Source organism: Crotalus tigris, unplaced genomic scaffold, assembly GCF_016545835.1.
Source record: "Crotalus tigris isolate CLP2741 ecotype Arizona unplaced genomic scaffold, ASM1654583v1 scf7180000024437.13266115, whole genome shotgun sequence".
Classification (NCBI taxonomy): Eukaryota; Metazoa; Chordata; class Lepidosauria; order Squamata; family Viperidae; genus Crotalus; species Crotalus tigris.
In genome coordinates, this window is record NW_024100606.1 from 1,226,665 (window position 1) to 1,244,540 (window position 17,876).

General features: G+C 37.5%; 1 protein-coding gene across 7 annotated transcripts in view; it reads right to left on the reverse strand.

Annotated features, from left to right (window-relative positions):
- Positions 1-17,876, reverse strand: part of LOC120302749 (reticulocyte binding protein 2 homolog b-like) — a 145,619-nt gene that overhangs the window by 59,352 nt on the left and 68,391 nt on the right. For all 7 annotated transcript variants that reach the window (XM_039331626.1, XM_039331623.1, XM_039331624.1 and 4 more), the window contains 13 exons: positions 17,237-17,380; positions 16,314-16,385; positions 14,466-14,606; positions 13,639-13,710; positions 13,409-13,552; positions 12,209-12,280; positions 9,976-10,080; positions 9,155-9,223; positions 8,199-8,312; positions 7,588-7,659; positions 6,826-6,930; positions 2,954-3,025; positions 1,157-1,261 (listed from right to left, as the gene is read on the reverse strand). In XM_039331626.1, the coding sequence (XP_039187560.1) occupies positions 1,157-1,261; positions 2,954-3,025; positions 6,826-6,930; positions 7,588-7,659; positions 8,199-8,312; positions 9,155-9,223; positions 9,976-10,080; positions 12,209-12,280; positions 13,409-13,552; positions 13,639-13,710; positions 14,466-14,606; positions 16,314-16,385; positions 17,237-17,380 (1,287 nt within the window). The remainder of the gene's footprint in view (positions 1-1,156; positions 1,262-2,953; positions 3,026-6,825; positions 6,931-7,587; positions 7,660-8,198; positions 8,313-9,154; positions 9,224-9,975; positions 10,081-12,208; positions 12,281-13,408; positions 13,553-13,638; positions 13,711-14,465; positions 14,607-16,313; positions 16,386-17,236; positions 17,381-17,876) is intronic.

Genomic DNA, 17,876 nt, shown 5'->3' on the forward strand with positions numbered 1-17,876 from the left:
AGTCTTAGATGTGGAAATGGATAGGAAAGTACTAATCGGTTCCAGATAAACATGAATTACAAATCCCAGTAGCTTCCAATACTGGCCAAGTTGACTGTGGCTGCTAAAAGCTGATGCTTAGCAACATTTGGAGAACTACAGCTTGCCCATCCTAGAAAATAGGAACAAAGCAGGGGGGCAAGAGAAACAATGCCCTAACTTCTGATTTCTAGCTTTGATTGAGGAAGGTGGAAAAAATTTAGCATAGGAAGCCAAGTCAGAACTGAAAAGATTATGTCTTCTCAAGAGAATGCTTTCCCCTCCTCTGATTTGGAGGCTTGAATCCCAGCCCTAAATGGTGTCTCTAGCCAACAAAAGAAAGGAGCTGCTGATATCTCTTTATGGGCATAATCAAAGAATTTTTTGTATTGGGTCTATAATAGCCTGGAAGCTATTATAGAAACATGCTGCTCACTAATCAAGTAGGGCAAGTTGAGGGAAACATCTCCCTCAGATCTGCTCTTGCTAAAAGATCTTATCTGTCTGTACAGATAGATTCTTCCCAGAACTAAATACGGTCACAAACTAGAGCCACTCAGTAATTTTATGGTTTAGCTATATGTCTTTAAGTCAATCCCAATAATACAAAGCATATATTCAAAAGTTGCTTTGGGTATTTTTTCTATCTGTTGCAAGACTGTGAGATGCTTGTTAGTAAAATGTCAAATTAATCCCCAATTTTTGCATCTGATTTCTTTCTTTAGATACCAAGAAGTCCAGGTGGGAATTGGAAACAAATAACAAATTAGATGTCATGTTAGTAAGATGAATGTTGGAGGCTTGGAAGCTGAGTAGTTTCCTGGCTCATTCATTAATTCTGGGCCAGCCATTTTTTTCCCTGGTTTTAAAATCTTGAAGGAGTTTGGAGTGGATCTAGAAGAAATGAGGAATCAGATCATTTTTCTCAATGTGGGAATTCCTGTTAATATATTCATTAATTGAGTAACACAATAATTTTGTTTATAATTTTGTTTTAAAAACTGGGCTGCTGAATTTGGGATTAAAAAGTCTTGGGTGGGGGTGGGGGTGGGGAAGTTTCCAGGGCCAGTGTCTGGCAGGTTCATACAACCTTCAAAGCATTCTTCCTTGTTATAACTGCCTTTTCTGTTCAACTTACCATCAAGAATAATGGGCTTCAGAGCTTCTTGAGTTTCTTCTTCTGTTATATTGAGGCCCATTCTTGTCAGGCTGGAACTCAATTCATCAGTTTTAATCGCTTGCCCTGATATCAATTTACAGAAACCATCCAATGTCACAATCCAAGATTCATATTTCATAAGCATCAGTACATCACTACCGACTGACCTGGTGGCTTCTGCTACCCTTCAACTCCCCAAACCCACCACCTTGGAATGATAAAACAACAATTTGATTAGATGGTTCCCCACTTTTAGCCATTAAGGATTCAAATTAGTAGAAGTAGATAGGTGGTTGAGTATCCTTCTTCCTGGACTTATTTTCAAAGTTGGGTTGCAGCTTCTAATATTTTACCAGACATGATATCCTGATTGTCCAGTTAATTATGTGTCATATATATTACAATGTCAGTCAGAATAAAGTTTAAAAGGCATGCTATTAACCTATACTTATAGATTGATATAGGATCATTAATAATCCCATCATAATCAGAAGTATATAGCTTACTATTCCCACTTAAAACTGTTTAAGGAGGAAACATTAAGTTTCTACGACTGCTGCATTGAAATTTATCTTTAAAGTGTCTTGATTCCTGCTTCTGCTAGAGACTGGAATCAGAAATCTTAAAATTTAACACCACTACTTTAAGATCAGAGTGAGAAAGACTGAAATATAATATTTTTTTCTAACATCCACCTGTTAAGAATTAATTTCTACATTAAAAAGAATCTACCAGCAATGCTTTGAATAAAATCCAGAAGAAAAGAAAGCAACAAGACGTGCCACATTACAATGATTGCAAAGAGCAGCTAAGCAAGAAGCATAAATTGAGGAAGAGATATACAACAACCTGAATTGCAGGCAGCTTATGTAACACCAGCTGCTGAAGCACAAGAGAAGAAGATAATTACTACCACCTGTTCATCTTTGTGAGCTTCCCAAATGTATCTGACTGGACGCAATAGAATGCTGGATTCTATGGGCTGCAGCCAGAAGTCTCTTAAACTCAATTAGTAAAAGCAGAGAATATTTTCATTCTGATTATTTATATTTTACTTGTATTATTTATTAGATTATAAATTATTATAATTAGGATGTTTCCATGGAAAATATGCTGCACAAGGAGGTTTTTTTTAAAGTTACCTCTCTCATAATTTATACTGTATACCTGTTCTGCAAGACGTTTCTCAACCTTGACAATTTTAAGGCATGTGGACTTCAACTCCCAGAATTCCACAGCCAGCATTGCTGCCTGTGGAATTCTGGGAGTTGAAGTCCACATGCCTTAAAATTGTCAAGGTTGAGAAACAGTGTTATGCAGCAGCAAGACTAACATTCCCTAGTATAAGTACAAACCACTGACCATTTCACACAAGCAGGAGTAGACAACATCCTTTTCATGCAGCCAGCCCACTGGAAAAGAACTAGTTCCTGTCTTTGGGGGCTACTTTGGAATTGGGTGGTTCAGATGAGAGCAAAGAGAAGAATGTGATTTGCTTAATTACTCCAGAATGGAACTTGAAAAAGGCAAATATCCAATTCTTGCAAAAAAAAAAATCTGCCAACTTTTCCATCATAGCAATAACCACAACAATTACAATACTTTTATTTCAACCATAAATCAGAAAATAAAATAAGATAAAAGTATAAAATTTACACCAGTAGCTACATTGATCAAAGCTATACAAATATTTTACTCATTGCCTGGAGAATGTAAGAACAGCAACCCCAGACTATCCTTTAGTTTATTGTAATTTCAAATTTCCCAGAGGTTTACCTCCTGCACTTAATATGAGCTTCATATTCTTCACCCCTTCCATGAAGTCATTTAGGTTAACGTTTCCATCTTCTGCAAGACAAGAAGGGGAAGTAATTAACCCAGCTGAACAGGGAAACCGAACTGAGGCTGCTGTTACTTAGAACTCAAAGAAATATGCATAAAATAAAAGAACTATTCCTGAATCTGGAATTCTCCAGATAAGTTAGAAATGCACATTTATAGCAAATATTAGGAATTATAGTTCTAACATATCCTGGAAAAGTGGGAATGTGTGTGGTAATGTGCAAAAGACCGAATCAACAAATAGCATCTTTCTTTTTCTTTTCACTTCTATGCTCCTTTCAATTTATTATTTACTTATTTATTTATATCCTGTCTTTATTATTTTTTATAAGTAACTCAAGGCAGTGAACATATCCAATACATTTTCCTCCTCTTATTTTCCCCAGTTCACACACCTCCTTATAATCCATATGAGCTTTTTGTTTATCTTCCCAGTCATTGAAATTTCTCAGCTGGGAATTAATTTTCTGCTCCAGGTTCCATGCTTTTATTCTAATCACTTCTTAAGAATGATTTTAAACCCATTGCTGACTGATATTCTTTGATCCGCTAGTATTTCCTGAAGCAGGAATATCCACAGGTAGATGAGGGCAAAAAAGATGACAGCTGCACTCCCTTTTTACGCATGTTTCACATAAAACAGGAACAGCACTCCATTTGCATGGTCATGGCCCTCATCTTGACTTTTTTGTCCTCCTCATAGACATCCCTGCTCCTAAGCTTTCTAACTCTCCATCGTTTTTGAATAATGGTATTTAAAACACCTAGAGGTCTCCAGGTTGCCTCCTTCCAGCAAATGTATTGTGCATCTATTCAGCTTTTGCCAACACTAAAGAACTTTAAGAAAAATATGACAATCCTTCTCTCCCTCAAGGAGGTTATAGTGAGGGAATTCTGTGCTTATAGTTAGAGGTACTAGCCTTTTTTTCATCTTCGGAGTCCTCTGAATCCACTTGAGAATGCAGTGGTGATTGATCTGGGTAGTGTTAATTAAATTTGGGCTTTTTACCCAGAGTTGCTTTTTTGATGAGATGGTAGAAAAAGGAGTGTCTGCGGCTGTTGCCGATTATAAGGGCGGTGCTTATTTCCGTTTCAAAGCCCTTGAGCCAGCACCGTCTGAAGACAATTCTGTGGTCATGTGACCAGCATGACTTCATGGAGCGCTGTTACCTTCCCACCAAAGTAATACCTATTTATCTACTTGCATTTACATGCTTTTGAACTGCTAGGTTGGCAGAAGCTGGGGCGAGAATGGGAGCTCATCCTGTTACATGTTGCTCTGGTCTTGAACTTGGGCTGCCAGTTTTCCAGCCAGCAAGCCCTGCGCCACCCCTGATGGGATGGATTGCATAAATAAATAAATAATAAATAAATAAACCAATCAAGCAAGTCAGAGAGCACTGTAAAGCACTATGGAATGTTATATAAGTCTAAGTGCTATTGCTACTGCTAAATAAATAAACAATAGTTGACATGCTTGCAGGTTCTTAGCACTTGCAGAGAACTAAACAGAAGGAGTGTAGTGCTTAAAATACATCCCTTCCATTTATGAAAACAATTACAGATAGCTTGACTCAGAACTATTCATTTAATGACCATTCAAAGTTACAATGGCACTGAAAAAGGTGACTTAACAGATCCTTCGATTTATGTCCATTGCTGCATCTCCACAGTCTCATAAACAAAATTTGGGTGCTTGGCAACCAGCATATATTTACAATGGTTGCAGCATCCTGAGGGGTGTGTGTGTCACATGATCGCCATTTGTGATCTTCTTGGACAGCTTCTAACAAGCAGAGTCAATGGGGGAAGCGGATTTGCTTAATGACTCACATAACAACTGCAGTGATTTCTTTAACAACTGTGGCAAAAAGGTTGTAAAATGGGGCACGACTCACTTAACTGCCTTGCTTAACCATGGAAATTCTGCTCCCAATTGTTAGAAATTGAGGACTCCTGCATACGCATTGTATGGTTAGTGTCTCTGTGCTCATCAGAGAGATCCATCAGCCTCCCTTTCCAAGCTCCTATTGGTATTGAATTCTTCTTTCAAAATCTTTACTCAGCCATGGATTAATCATTAAGCAAAATAAGCCTGTGCTTACGACGCCAAGGGAAGGTGGGCACCACACAGTTTCCCCTCCCAACTATTAGGCCCTTAACTCTTTCACTACCATACTTCACTTCAGCCATTTTTTTTAGTGATCTGCCATTTTTAACTTTAGTCTGCATTGTTAAAACAGAAGAGTTTTCTTTGGCATGTTGATTGATTAAAGTTTAAAATTTTGGTTTATTTATTTAGAAAAAATTATATGGCTGCCCAACTCACTCTCAGTGACTCCAACAACAATCTATCAATTAAATAAGCGACTTGATGGGTTCTATCTCATTCTGGGTTCCCCAGGTTCATTGGCAAAACCAGGTCTTCAGGGCCTCATGAAAGATTGTTAAAATGGGGGAGCCAATCTTATCTCCATGGGGATGAAGTTTCATAGGGAAGGAGCTATAGATGTGTCTAATTTTGATACCATCGATCATGGTATCCTTTTGCGACGACTTGAAGGGGTGGGAGTGGGAGGCACCGTTTTACTGTGGTTCTCCTCCTACCTCTCTGGCCGGTCACAATCGGTATTGGTGGGAGGGCAGAGGTCAACCCCGAGGCCCCTTGAATGCGGTGTGCTGCAGGGGTCGGTCCTCTCCCCCATCCTATTTAACATTTATATGAAGCTGCTGGGTGAGATCATCAGACAGCACGGGGTGAGATTTCATCAGTATGCTGATGATACCCAATTATATATCTCCTCCCCGAGCTCTCTCAATGAAGCGGCCGATGTGATGGGCCGTTGCCTCGAAGCCGTGAGGGTCTGGATGGGGGTTAACAGACTCAGGCTCAATCCTGACAAGACCGAGTGGCTTTGGATGTTGCCTCCCAAGGACCATGTCGACTGTCTAGTGTTGACTCTTGCGGGGGAAAATATACCCCCTTCGGAGCGGGTTCGCAATTTGGGTGTCCTCCTTGATCCACAGCTGAATTTGGAACATCATTTGACGGCTGTGGCTGGGAGGACCTTTGCACAAGTTCGTCTGTTGCACCAGTTGCGACCCAACCTGGATCGGGAGGCTCTCCTTACAGTCACTCATGCCCTTGTCACCTCACGTCTGGACTACTGCAATGCGCTCTACATGGGGCTACCCTTGAAAAGTATTCGGAGACTACAGTTGGTCCAGAATGCAGCCTCGATACACCCACGATACACCCACGTTACACCTATTCTCCGTGAGCTGCACTGGTTGCCTATTGGTCTCCGGGTCCAATTCAAGGTGTTGGTTATTACCTTTAAAGCCCTATATGGCTCAGGGCCAGGCTATTTGCGAGACTGCCTACTACCTCATAGTTCCCTTCGTCCGGTTAGATCCCACAGGCTGGGCCTCCTTCAGGTCCCGTCGGCCAAGCAGTGCCATTTGGCGGGGCCGCAGAGGAGGGCTTTCTCTGTGATGGTGCCCACCTCTTGGAACCAGCTCCCCCTGGAGATTAGGACCGCTCCCACCCTGTTGGTTTTCCGTAAGCTGCTTAAGACCTGGCTTTTCCGGCAGGCCTGGGGTTTATAAAATCTGACCCCTGGATGACTGTTCTTGTACTGTTTATTTTGTTATGTTTTATGTGTTTTTATTGTTAGCCACCCAGAGTCCTCCAGGAGTGGGGCGGCTTATAAATTTTAAAAATAAATAAAAACAAATAAATAATTTAACACAATTCAACCATAAATGACTTAATAAAACTAATATAAAGTATCTAAAAGACTCACCATCTGGAGCTGCAGAATTCAGACCTTCCTTGATTTCATTATCTGTTAGGTAAATGCCCATGTTGGTTAGGACAGTATCCAGGTTACTGACATGGATCTGATCCACTGAGAAATAACAATAATAATAATAATAATCAGCAAATAGTCCCAGAGCTTTGGCATTCCATATGCAGTTAGCAAAGCTTATAAGGTAACTTTGCAAGTCTTTCATACTAAAATCAGACAAGTCACATCTTAAGAGTGGAAATCTTGATTCTATACAAGTTTTATAAATACATATACTTTTTTTTCATTTGACATTATTGGTGCATTTCTATTATTTTGCTTAATTTATTCAAATTCATTGAAAGATGTAATTTATTCAAACTCAAAGACAATATGTCTCACTCTTTTGCCCTATAGTTTTACATTCAGTCACAACCTTGATTTCTGAAAAATCAGCAAAGACTAGCGAATCACTGCTACCAATATCATCATTGTAACATCTAAATGCAAACAAAAACAATACCTTCTCAAGAAGCTGAATTCTGTTTCCATTACAATATTCTATATTCTCACAGAATCAAAACATTAAAATACAGCCCCTAGTTCTAAGCAGACTGCCTTTTGCTGAGTCCACTAATTTATGTGTTACTGTAGTTTTATCTTTTCACCTTCTAATTGCTGCCTTTTTTTCCCAACCCCACCGGGCCCAGCTATTATTTTTCCAAATATCACCAGCATGCTTGAAGAATTTTAATCCAATCATGGAAATTCACTTACTGTCTGCTTGGGATTGTCCCTGGGTTTTAGTCACACTTTCAATCAGCTCATTCATCTTCACCTTTTCATTTTCTGCAAAGGCATTTAAAAGTGAGTTTACCAAGTGGGTGAGTAGGCAGAAAATGCAGGAAGAATTGAGTGCAACATTTTGCAAATCAGCTTAATTGCATTTAAAATATTAAATGTATATTAATAATTAAATTTCATTAAAGTGATAGATATTAATATTTTACCACTCAAAGTAGCTATTAAAAGTAATGGAAATATAATAAAAATATAATGCACATTTAAAATCTCAATAAAAAAAACATAAGGTTCTGATTTAACTCAGTCAGAAGACTAAGAGCTTATTAATAAGAGTCTGGAGAAAAGACTTTCTCCCCTTATATCTGAAAATGGGACTAAAGCCAGATAAAACTCAGAAAGGAATTACACAAAATAGGAGCAGCAACTAAATACCTACATTTTTGAAATACTAGCCTGGCTTGAAGAGATGAAGATTCAGAGGGAAATCTCTACAGCATCCTACAGGCAAAGCGGATTCATGCAAGACAAGATGATATTTTGCTTTATTTTATTATTTTATTTTATTTATCTCTTTTCCCACTCACCATCCACAGTCACATTCTTCAAAGCTTCTTGGAGCTGCTCTTTGGTTAAGTGGATCTCCATGTTGGACAAAAGAGAATTTACATCTTCCACAGCAACTTTTTCCTTTGTGTCACCTAAAAAGCAAAACAAATTGACCAAAGGCCACATTTTTCAGAAAATTAATCAGCCAACAAGATTTAATAGATATGCTCCATCATCTGGAACCCTGATCCCAGAAGTTTTCCTTCTTTAGTTCTGGACAGGGTAGCATGTCCCCACGAAGGACCAATAAGAAATCAGGGTTTATTCCTGGATTTGCAACTCCTGCTGAAGAACAGGTGGCTAATGGCAGCTGTGGCTCAGAGGTTCTTGCATAGACATGTCAGTTTTGCTTGTTCTAGGACTGGGAGACTGCTCTATAAACTGCATTGTTTTTCAAATGACCTCAGGTAAGGTCTAGTAAAATGTGAATACCACATATAAAATCCTTTGTAGTGTAAGGCCATATTGACTGTCTCTAATAATTTCTGTGCAGGCATGTTCCAGGCCCCAACAATTAAATAATGTCATCTATTAAAATCCAGTACACAGGCCTTTTCCAATAAAGCACAATTTTTTTGGAACAGTCTCTCTCCAGAGATCTATGTGGCTCCCGCACAGTGATTATATTTAAAATGGCTTTGAAAACCTGGTTTCCTTCTGAGGCATGGATTAGGATGGGTGGTAAACCTCTTATAAGAATTTATATGTTACTTTGTTTTAGTTTCTCAACTTTTATATAGGTATTTTCCTTGTTTTATTGAGCTTACTTTTTTAAATAGTATATGCCTCCCTCTAAATTTGGCAACTAAAGAAATAATTCTTTTATCTGTGGTGTCCTTGTTGCTCTCTGAGCTTGGTGGTTTTCTTGCAGACATTTCATTGCCCAGTTAGATAACATCATCAGTGCTAGCTTTCTATCCAAGTCACCACTCACCATTTGGTTGAGGTAACTCCTGCAAAACTCTAAGATTCCTTGTGAATTCATTCAGGTTTACCATTCCATCTAAAGATTATAGAAATGACAAATAAGAAGAACTTGACATCACAAATAGGGAAGGGATTTTAAACATTGTTCTTACACTAACAAAAACTAAAATTTTAAAAAGGGACAATTAAGAAAGAGGAAGCACCACTTCCAAAGTGAGGCATTATTACTGTTTGCAACAGTGTTGGAGGATCAGAGAGGGATGTTTTGTTGCATGTGGAAAGAGAGATAAATATGAACCCACTATAAGTACCCCTGATTAAAACTAACTAACCTAAGCCTGATTTAAAAAATGGTGCAACCAGATTCCCCTCAATGTGCTTGATCTATAATACCCCAAATTTTCATACTGCACCCACTGAGTGTTTTGGCCATTGTAGTTCTAATACATCTGGAAGTCATCAGATTGGGGAAGATTGTTCTGAATTCACCTACTTCTTAGTGCTCTAAAGTAAAACTGGGGACATTTGGGTATAGCCAAAAGAGGTTTCCAAGGTTATTCATGAGACAAGGTGCTGAATATATTTTGAGAATCTGATTTTTTGCCTGTTAAATAAAAAAAAAGTTAATAATAAGAAGGCCAGTTTGATGGTCAAGCCTCCAAAAATGTTGCAAACACTAACAGTTATGATGATTGTGGGAGCATTGTTTTTCCTACCAGTTATTTTTTAACTATGGGAGTTCTTCCTGCTTAGTGTTCATGGGCTCCTAGGCTGCTTTGCTACTTTCTACTCTCATGTCACTTAAATATATATCTGTATAGTTCTTACCATCAACTGTAACTTGCTCAAGGGCTTTCTTCATTTCCTTCTCTGTTAAATTAATCCCCATGTTTTCCAAAATGGAATTCAGGTTTTTAACAGGGACTCTATTTCCTGTAAAAGAAAGAGGAGGGGGAGGAGGAGGAGAAAGAGAACAGCATGTGAAAGAATATTCAACTATGTTCAAGTATGTATATTCAAGTGTGTATATTCATTTATGACACTTCCATACCATCACTGTTTTCAATCCTGAAACACTCAGAAACAGAGAAATTGCTTCTACAGGTAGTCTTTCTTTAGCAACCACAATTGGCAATTCAGATGTTAAACAAAGCAGTCACTAAGTGGAATCATGATTGTGTTTATGGTCTTGCTCCACCATTCATTTACTTTACAGATCTGGTAGGTCATAAATGTGAGGACTGGTCGCAAAGTTTCATTTTCATCATTGTTGTCATTGTGAATGGTTGCTGTACAAGACAATCACTAAACAAGGACTCCTGTCATCTTTACTTCTGCTGACCTAAATAGGAGTGAAAATTACTGGCATGAATAGTTGCAATTCTCTCACCCTCATAGTACACAGAGGGGAGGGAAGAACGGTCAGTTCCAGGGTATTTTGCCAGCCTGTTCTGTTGAAGAGAAAAAAAGAAATTGACAGAACACTTCCCAATTTCCATTCTGTTTGTTTAATCTAGGCTAATGAGAAATTTGTTGCAAGCATGGTTCCGATAGATGAAACCCTTCAAAAGAACTTTGAGGCATTGTTTACCTTAAAGAATCTTTTTATTTGAGAAACAAAGTATTGGCACTACATAGTTGAACCCAAAAACTAAATACCCTTCCTCCTGATACAAAGTAACAAAGTGCAATTCCCACCCCCAATAAACTGTCATAAATCACATTCCCCAATTAGCTTAAAGTGAGGGCTTTCCCCTTAGCTCCACAGCCTGCCAAAACATTATCAGCTTGTTCTTGGGTTCCCACCACAGCGTGATGTTATGGCTAGCTGAACTTACATTCCAACCTCCCCTCTCTCTGCTGCACCTAATTTCTAAAGTAAGAAAAAGCATGTTAAAGGAATAGAGAAAATGGCTGCATTTTCATCAGTTGTCAAAGTAGGAACAACTAATGTCAGCAGCATTGACACATTCTGCTTAGAAGAGCTGAACCTCAGAAGGTGGGAGAAGGAATGATGCAAGTGTTCCCTCTAATAGGGAAAGAGGACCTTCAATTTTATCTAGCTTTGTAGTTGGGTCATATACATTGCAGGTGAGCTGGAAATCAGGTTTCCCTACAGTAGAAGAAAGCCATATCAAACTTTTGTCTTCCTACAGCATAATAACTGTAGGGATACCAAAGTTTGGTATGTCTTTCAGACTGATGTTGCAAGATTCTTACGCAGAAGTGTCCTTAACATTTCTGTAATTTGCTTCATTAAGTATAAAAGGAAGACTAACATCAAATTATTATTTACATGTGTAGAATTGAGAGTTTTGTTTATTGCTTTGAAATGAAAAGTTAAGATCTTCCCAAACTTAATAGAATTACATTAAAAAAGAAGAGGCTATATCATCCTCCCAGCTGTGGGTACAGAGAAAGAATGTTCAGTATATCATCTTCTTTGAGATTCTAATCTAATTCCTTGTTCTTATCCTCAATTAGTCCCATTTTCTAATAGTAGTCAAGCTTTTAGAGCTCAAGAATGTTTAGTACTAAAGCCATAAAAGCTTTCAAATATAAAAGTGAGCTGCCTCATGAAGGCAACTTGCTTGTCTTTAGGTGATTTTGGCAGAGGTTGCCATCAACCAAAGAAGGTGCCACCACCATTATGCTATTCAGATGGAATCAGTTTTACTCCCATGTTTTAGAAGAATGGGAGGGGTTCCTTGTCTTCCTCAGTGTGAGTAATTTCCCAATGTTTAGCTTGAAACCACCATCGAAGATCACACTGGCCAAAGCATAGAACCACTCAAAGAAGTAGTGCAAGATTGGAAGATGGGGAGAGACCAGGCCCATAGAATCGCCAAGAGTAGGACATGATTGATCAGATAACATCAGCAGCAGCAGCAGCCTGAAACCTGCCTACATCCATAATTGATACTGTTATTAATATAGGAAGGATTCATTTGAAATGCAAAGGGAACATTAAGAAACATGTTTATAATCTTTGTCAATCAATAGATAATGAGAGCTAAAATTATAACCATATAAATAGACCCACAGCTTGTTTTAAACTTACTGTCAGCTTCAGAAAATCTTCGATTATTGGTCAATGCAAACATAAAATCTTTCATACTCAGTGTCCCATCAGCTGCAAAGAAATAAATTAATGAAAATTACTGAAAATAGGCAACACAGTAATCTTGTATATCAATAAATAGTTTAATCATTTAAGTATGTTGCAAAATAGATCATCAGTTCATTTTATCGTGTCACAGAAAGTGGTACCACTCGGCAAAATTTGGTTGAGTAAAAAAACTGAGCAAGACTGAACTTGGATGGACATGACCAGAGCATTTTAATGCTCAAAATTAAAACAAAGAAATAAACAAAAGAGCTTCCTTTTTGTTGCAAAGAAAACATGGACATTTTGAGTAATAATTAGAAGTTGAATTTCATTCAAGAGAATCTTTATGTTCTTCTAGTGCAGTGGTTCTCAACCTTTTTAATGCTGTGACCCCCCAACCGGTCGTAAGTCGAGGACTACCCAACCGGTCGTAAGTCGAGGATTTTCCCTGCCCGAGAGTGCCGCGCATGCATGGTGCCATCCCCTGCGCCAGCCAAGGCGTAGTGGCAAGCAGCAGAGATGGCGCAGGCCGACCACCGGCTGGGCCACCAGCTGGGCCAGCCCAAGGGAGGTAAGGCAACCGCTGGGCCCCACACATGCCAGCACCTGGAAACTTCCAGACAGCTCGCCTTCGCTGCAGACAACTTTGCAGAATGGGACTTTTGGCGGGCTCAGCAGGGCAGAGACAGCCTGGACAATTCCTATTGGCTTTTGAAAGCCAATAGAATTAGACTCTATTCAAGAGAGTCTATTCTATTGGCTTTCAAAAGCCAATAGAAAAAAAGGGAGTAGCACAGCTAAGGAAAAGGGGGGGAAAATGGCAGACTGCATTGTTTGGCGACCCCCATGAAATGGTCGTTCGACCCCAAATGGGGTCCTGCCCCACAGGTTGAGAACCGCTGTTCTAGTGCTTTGGACATAAAATAGATTTAAAAACAGACAAGAATGTTAGATATTATTTGATATGCCGCAAGTTTAGTTCTTGAATCTGTTACTAGATTATAGTCTGCAAGTAAGACTTTTAAAAATAGATTTTTTTGTAGAATAGATTTCCTTAATGATTATGATTTAGGTTGTAATTTCAACCTGCTACTAATTTTAAGACATTGAGATTATGTATACTGAAGACCAATTATTCTGGAAAAGTCTTACCGTTTGTGGTAACATATTTCAGTGCTTTCTGGATTTCATCTTGAGATAGCTGAAGGCCCAGAGCATGCATGATGGAATCCAAGTCTTCACATTCTATTTTATCTTGTTTGATGCTCTTCAGTGTTTTCACTGCTTTTTCCATGTCTAAGACAAGAAGTACCACAATGAGGCATCCAAAGGCAACAATCTATAATGAAATATGTAATATTGATGAAAAGGGTTGTTCTTGCCTACAGCTGAAGAATATTGCTGTGTGAGAGATAACATCTTCATAAATTCTTTCAAATTCACCATCCCATCACCTGTAAGGGAAAGTAAATCTTATCAGAGAAAATAAATTTGAAAAGTAATACATAGACCTTTATACATCCAGTCAATTTTATTTCAGTCATTGACCAACAAAAACATTAACATCTTCCAGCTGCCAAGATTGAGAAACATGAATCTAAGTAAAATTCAGATAGGGATGGGACAATTGAGTTAAGTATAGTTACTTAGCTAACACCAAATTATCAATGAAGCAAGATTTTATTTTTAAATGTTTGCTTTCCATCCAAATATCCAACCCATGATTCACTATAGAGCTTTGTATTGTATTTGATTCAGCTGCAGGAAGGTACAAATGACATAAAAAATTAAATTTCCAGTTGCCCTGACATTTCACAACTACTCAGAGAAGAATGGTGTTTGGTTTATATTTTGAACACATAATTACTCATAGAAAACACAGCTTGATTTGTGTTATATTTGAGCACTAGAAATGTTCAGTATTATAAACAGGTGACATGAAAGTACACACATAGAAAAACTTACCAGGAACTAAAAATGTGCAAATAACATGATTTGGTTTAACTAATGCTAAAAAATATCAAACATTGTTCCACATTTTCTGGAGTGTCACGTTGAAGATATTTGAGAATATATTGGGAGAAAACTATCCAAAACTTTATTACTTTAAAAACTGTATTCATAGAAATTCAAAGAGAATGGTTCTAATACTTTATCAGAGAAATTCAAATATGTAGCCTTCAATCATTTAAATAGAATACGTCCTTACTATCTACTGTCATGTTCTTCAATGCCTCCATCATTTGCTCCTTGGTTAAGGTGATGCCAATAGCAGCTAGCACATCTTTCATCTGAGAAATCTCAACTTTATCTCTATCCATTCTGGAGAGAATGGTATAGATGCCATGAACTGTTGAAATAAAAAAAGTTGTTTAGTTAATTTCAGAAATAGGTAAAAACGTTGTTTGCTTCTACATGAATTGTGCATCAATGCACTGCTGCTAAGAGATACTTTGAATCTTAATATTTTTATTAATTTTCTAATTTTACATCTAGATATTTAAAAAGCAACGTAGTGACTAGGTTAATCAATAGTTTAGTAACATAAAAAAATCTTTAATACAAATCTCAAACTACAATCTATTATCTCATATTTAAGCTAATACAGTTCTTATTATATCAATTAAATAGAAACATCGTTATTACATTTATCAATAAATTTTTAGCTTATACATATCTTAATTACTTTTACATTCAATCTTTACATTCAATCAATGTACTGTTATTGGTTTTTCCCAATTTTTAGTTTCCCATCAATATTCAAATTTAACATTTGATATTTATAATTTCCAGGTTTTAGGTAACCAAAGTTTCCTTTAGAGAGATACTTTGCTCTCTGATTGCATCAAACTTGTGTTGGAAGTGCTGAGGCGCTTCCATGGTGAAAGGATTAGCCGGTGACATTACCATTGCCTGGGGGAAAGATTGCCTTGGGGGCCTCTTTCATGTCCTTGTTAATGTGCCTATCAAAGTGGTATTTATTTATCTACTCGTGATTGCATGCTTTTGAACTGTTAGGTCAGCAGAAGTTGGAGTGAATGACAGGAGCTCATCCCATCATACAACAGCCCTTGGGTCTCAAACGCAGGCTTGCAAATTGTCAACCCAGCCTTCTAACTACATGAGCCACCATGCTCCTTACTTTCTGAATAGTCTGCCCTTCTCTGCTTGCAGTATCAGCTGTAAAATGGCTAGCCTGGAAAGATATGCTATAGATTGTCAATGAAATCTGAAAAGCCAATAGAGTTGTACTGTATATTGCAGGTCATCACTTTTACTATATATAACAGTTCAACAACAAGATTACACACAGGATTATTACATGTTTATTGAATCTGAGTCTTATTTGGAAGTGAATTACTTCCTATTGCCAAACAATCTACTTAATTTAACTTTAATTGATTTAAATTATTTGTTGATTTATAAACTTGTCCATATAAGAATCTTCTGCTTTTCACAAAGAATCTATTTTTCTCATACAAAGTGGAAACAGCTTTGATTTTAGCAGCAGAATTTAGATTTTCAGAAAATGAGAACATCAAATTATTTGTTCTTTCTTCTTCTCAATAAACTTTGAAATATTGCTAGTGTAATCTAATACCACTCTTTATCTCACATGAACAATTCTATGATGGGAGACTCTCACTACATCTAAAAAAATGAACTGGTATACCTGATTCAAAACCAAGCCATTTCCCTCTCTTCCAACTTATTTGTTTTCCTGACCTTCAACCAACATGTCTGATGAAGAATTCTAAGAACATTGACAATAACTTGCAACTATTACAAAACTTTAATTGTCTCAATATAGGTATTATCTCTGGATTTTTGATTTCCATTCTTCACACCAACATAGTGGATTTTTGTTTTGTTTTGACAGAGCAATAGTTGCTGTATAATATACTCTTATATGTTGGAGTCAACTACCTACTGCATGCATAGGGAATTCTTTGATCCTTGACAGTTCCTTTTATTGTTCACTTGCCTACTTTTGACTGTATGTGCTTTTGGCTTTTCTCATTAATTATTTGCAGAACCCATAGTGGCTTCCACTTACGTGAGTTTTCAGAAAAACGTTCATTTGTTGTCACATTGACCAAGAAGTCCTTGAAACTGAACTTTCCAGTTCCTGAAAAATCAAGTTTTTCTATAGTTGAAAGAGACCAAAAATTTTGTTGCATCTTATAATAGAATCCCTGGATAATTTCTCAAACTCTTAAGAAATTGCTAATCATAATCCAGAACACGGGAGAGGCCATGTTTGAATTGCTTGAAATTAACAAGGAAGAGATTCAAACAGAAGATCCAAGAGGCTAGATTCACATAATATAAACAAGAAATAGCCAATCACATTTTAGGCTAACACAGTGTGAAAACACAGCATGAGTGATCAATTTGTGATCCAGTGTTTATGTGAACATAAAAAAATTGGGTTAAATGAATAAACACAAGCTAGTGAAAATGATCCCTTTGAACTACCGGGTGATTTATCAGAATAACACTTGACTTGGCCACTTTCTTCCAACATGGATGTCCTCCAAAAATTCTGTGTGCGGACTTAAAATTCCCCAAATTCTCAGCAATGGGCATGACGGCTGGAATTTTCTGGAGTTGATTCCGACACCTGAAGAGTGCCCAGAGGTCTGTTTTTGGACATTGAAAGGGAACAGTCACAACAATTGCAATTAAATAAGGATGTCCTCTAACATTTGGAAAACCTGGCTAGGTAAGGTTTTCTACGAAATTCTATGAACTGTATACTGGAAAATGTAACATTTGCCACGTTTTGTGTCATTTGGTTTAACCTTAACTGCTGGAACTTTGTTGTGGCCTACTTTTTGCCGATTTTTTTCCCCCACAGGCAACATTTCACAGCTTTGCTGAAACTGAATGTTATAGAATTTTAAAGTGAATCTAATTTTTTGCCCATTTGGGATGGTTGGGAGATATAGACTGAATGAGCAAGAAGTGCAGGCTCACCAGGTATGGAAGTACCCTTTAATGCATCTTGGAACTCTATGGCATCCAGCTTAATTCTCAGAAAGTCTAAAATGGAATCCAGTTCTCCAGGATCAACAGTCCCATCCTTTATCTTGCTGAAGGCCATAACAGCAGAGTGAAATTCTATCATAAGAAAGATCAAGAACAAGCTTTGAAGAAAACCAAAGTATTTTAAATGATGAGTGAAATGGAAATTGCACAAGGTTGCAAAGATCTCTGATTCGAAGATTCTTACAAATGGCAACAATCCAGTTCTACCATTCAAACTTATTACAAAGTTAGCATTTCTAAACAAACAAAACATAACAAGCCCCTGTATCATAACTGACCACTTAATTACAAGGTGTACTGAATTTTAGGACAGAGAATGATGAAACAAAAAGAATAAAGGGAGGAAAGTAATAAAATACTTTTTCAGCTGAAGTATTTTCTATATGAAATATTCTTCCTGGCACTTGGACATATCTCACCTTGCCTTTGCAAGGAGATAAAAATTATTGTTATTATGCCAAACACCTTAATTCCCTCCCTGCTGATATTCCAGTAGTCTTTGCTGTGATTTTTCACATTTTTTAATTTCTGAAGAAATTACATTGCTTTGGAACTGAAAAATAAATTC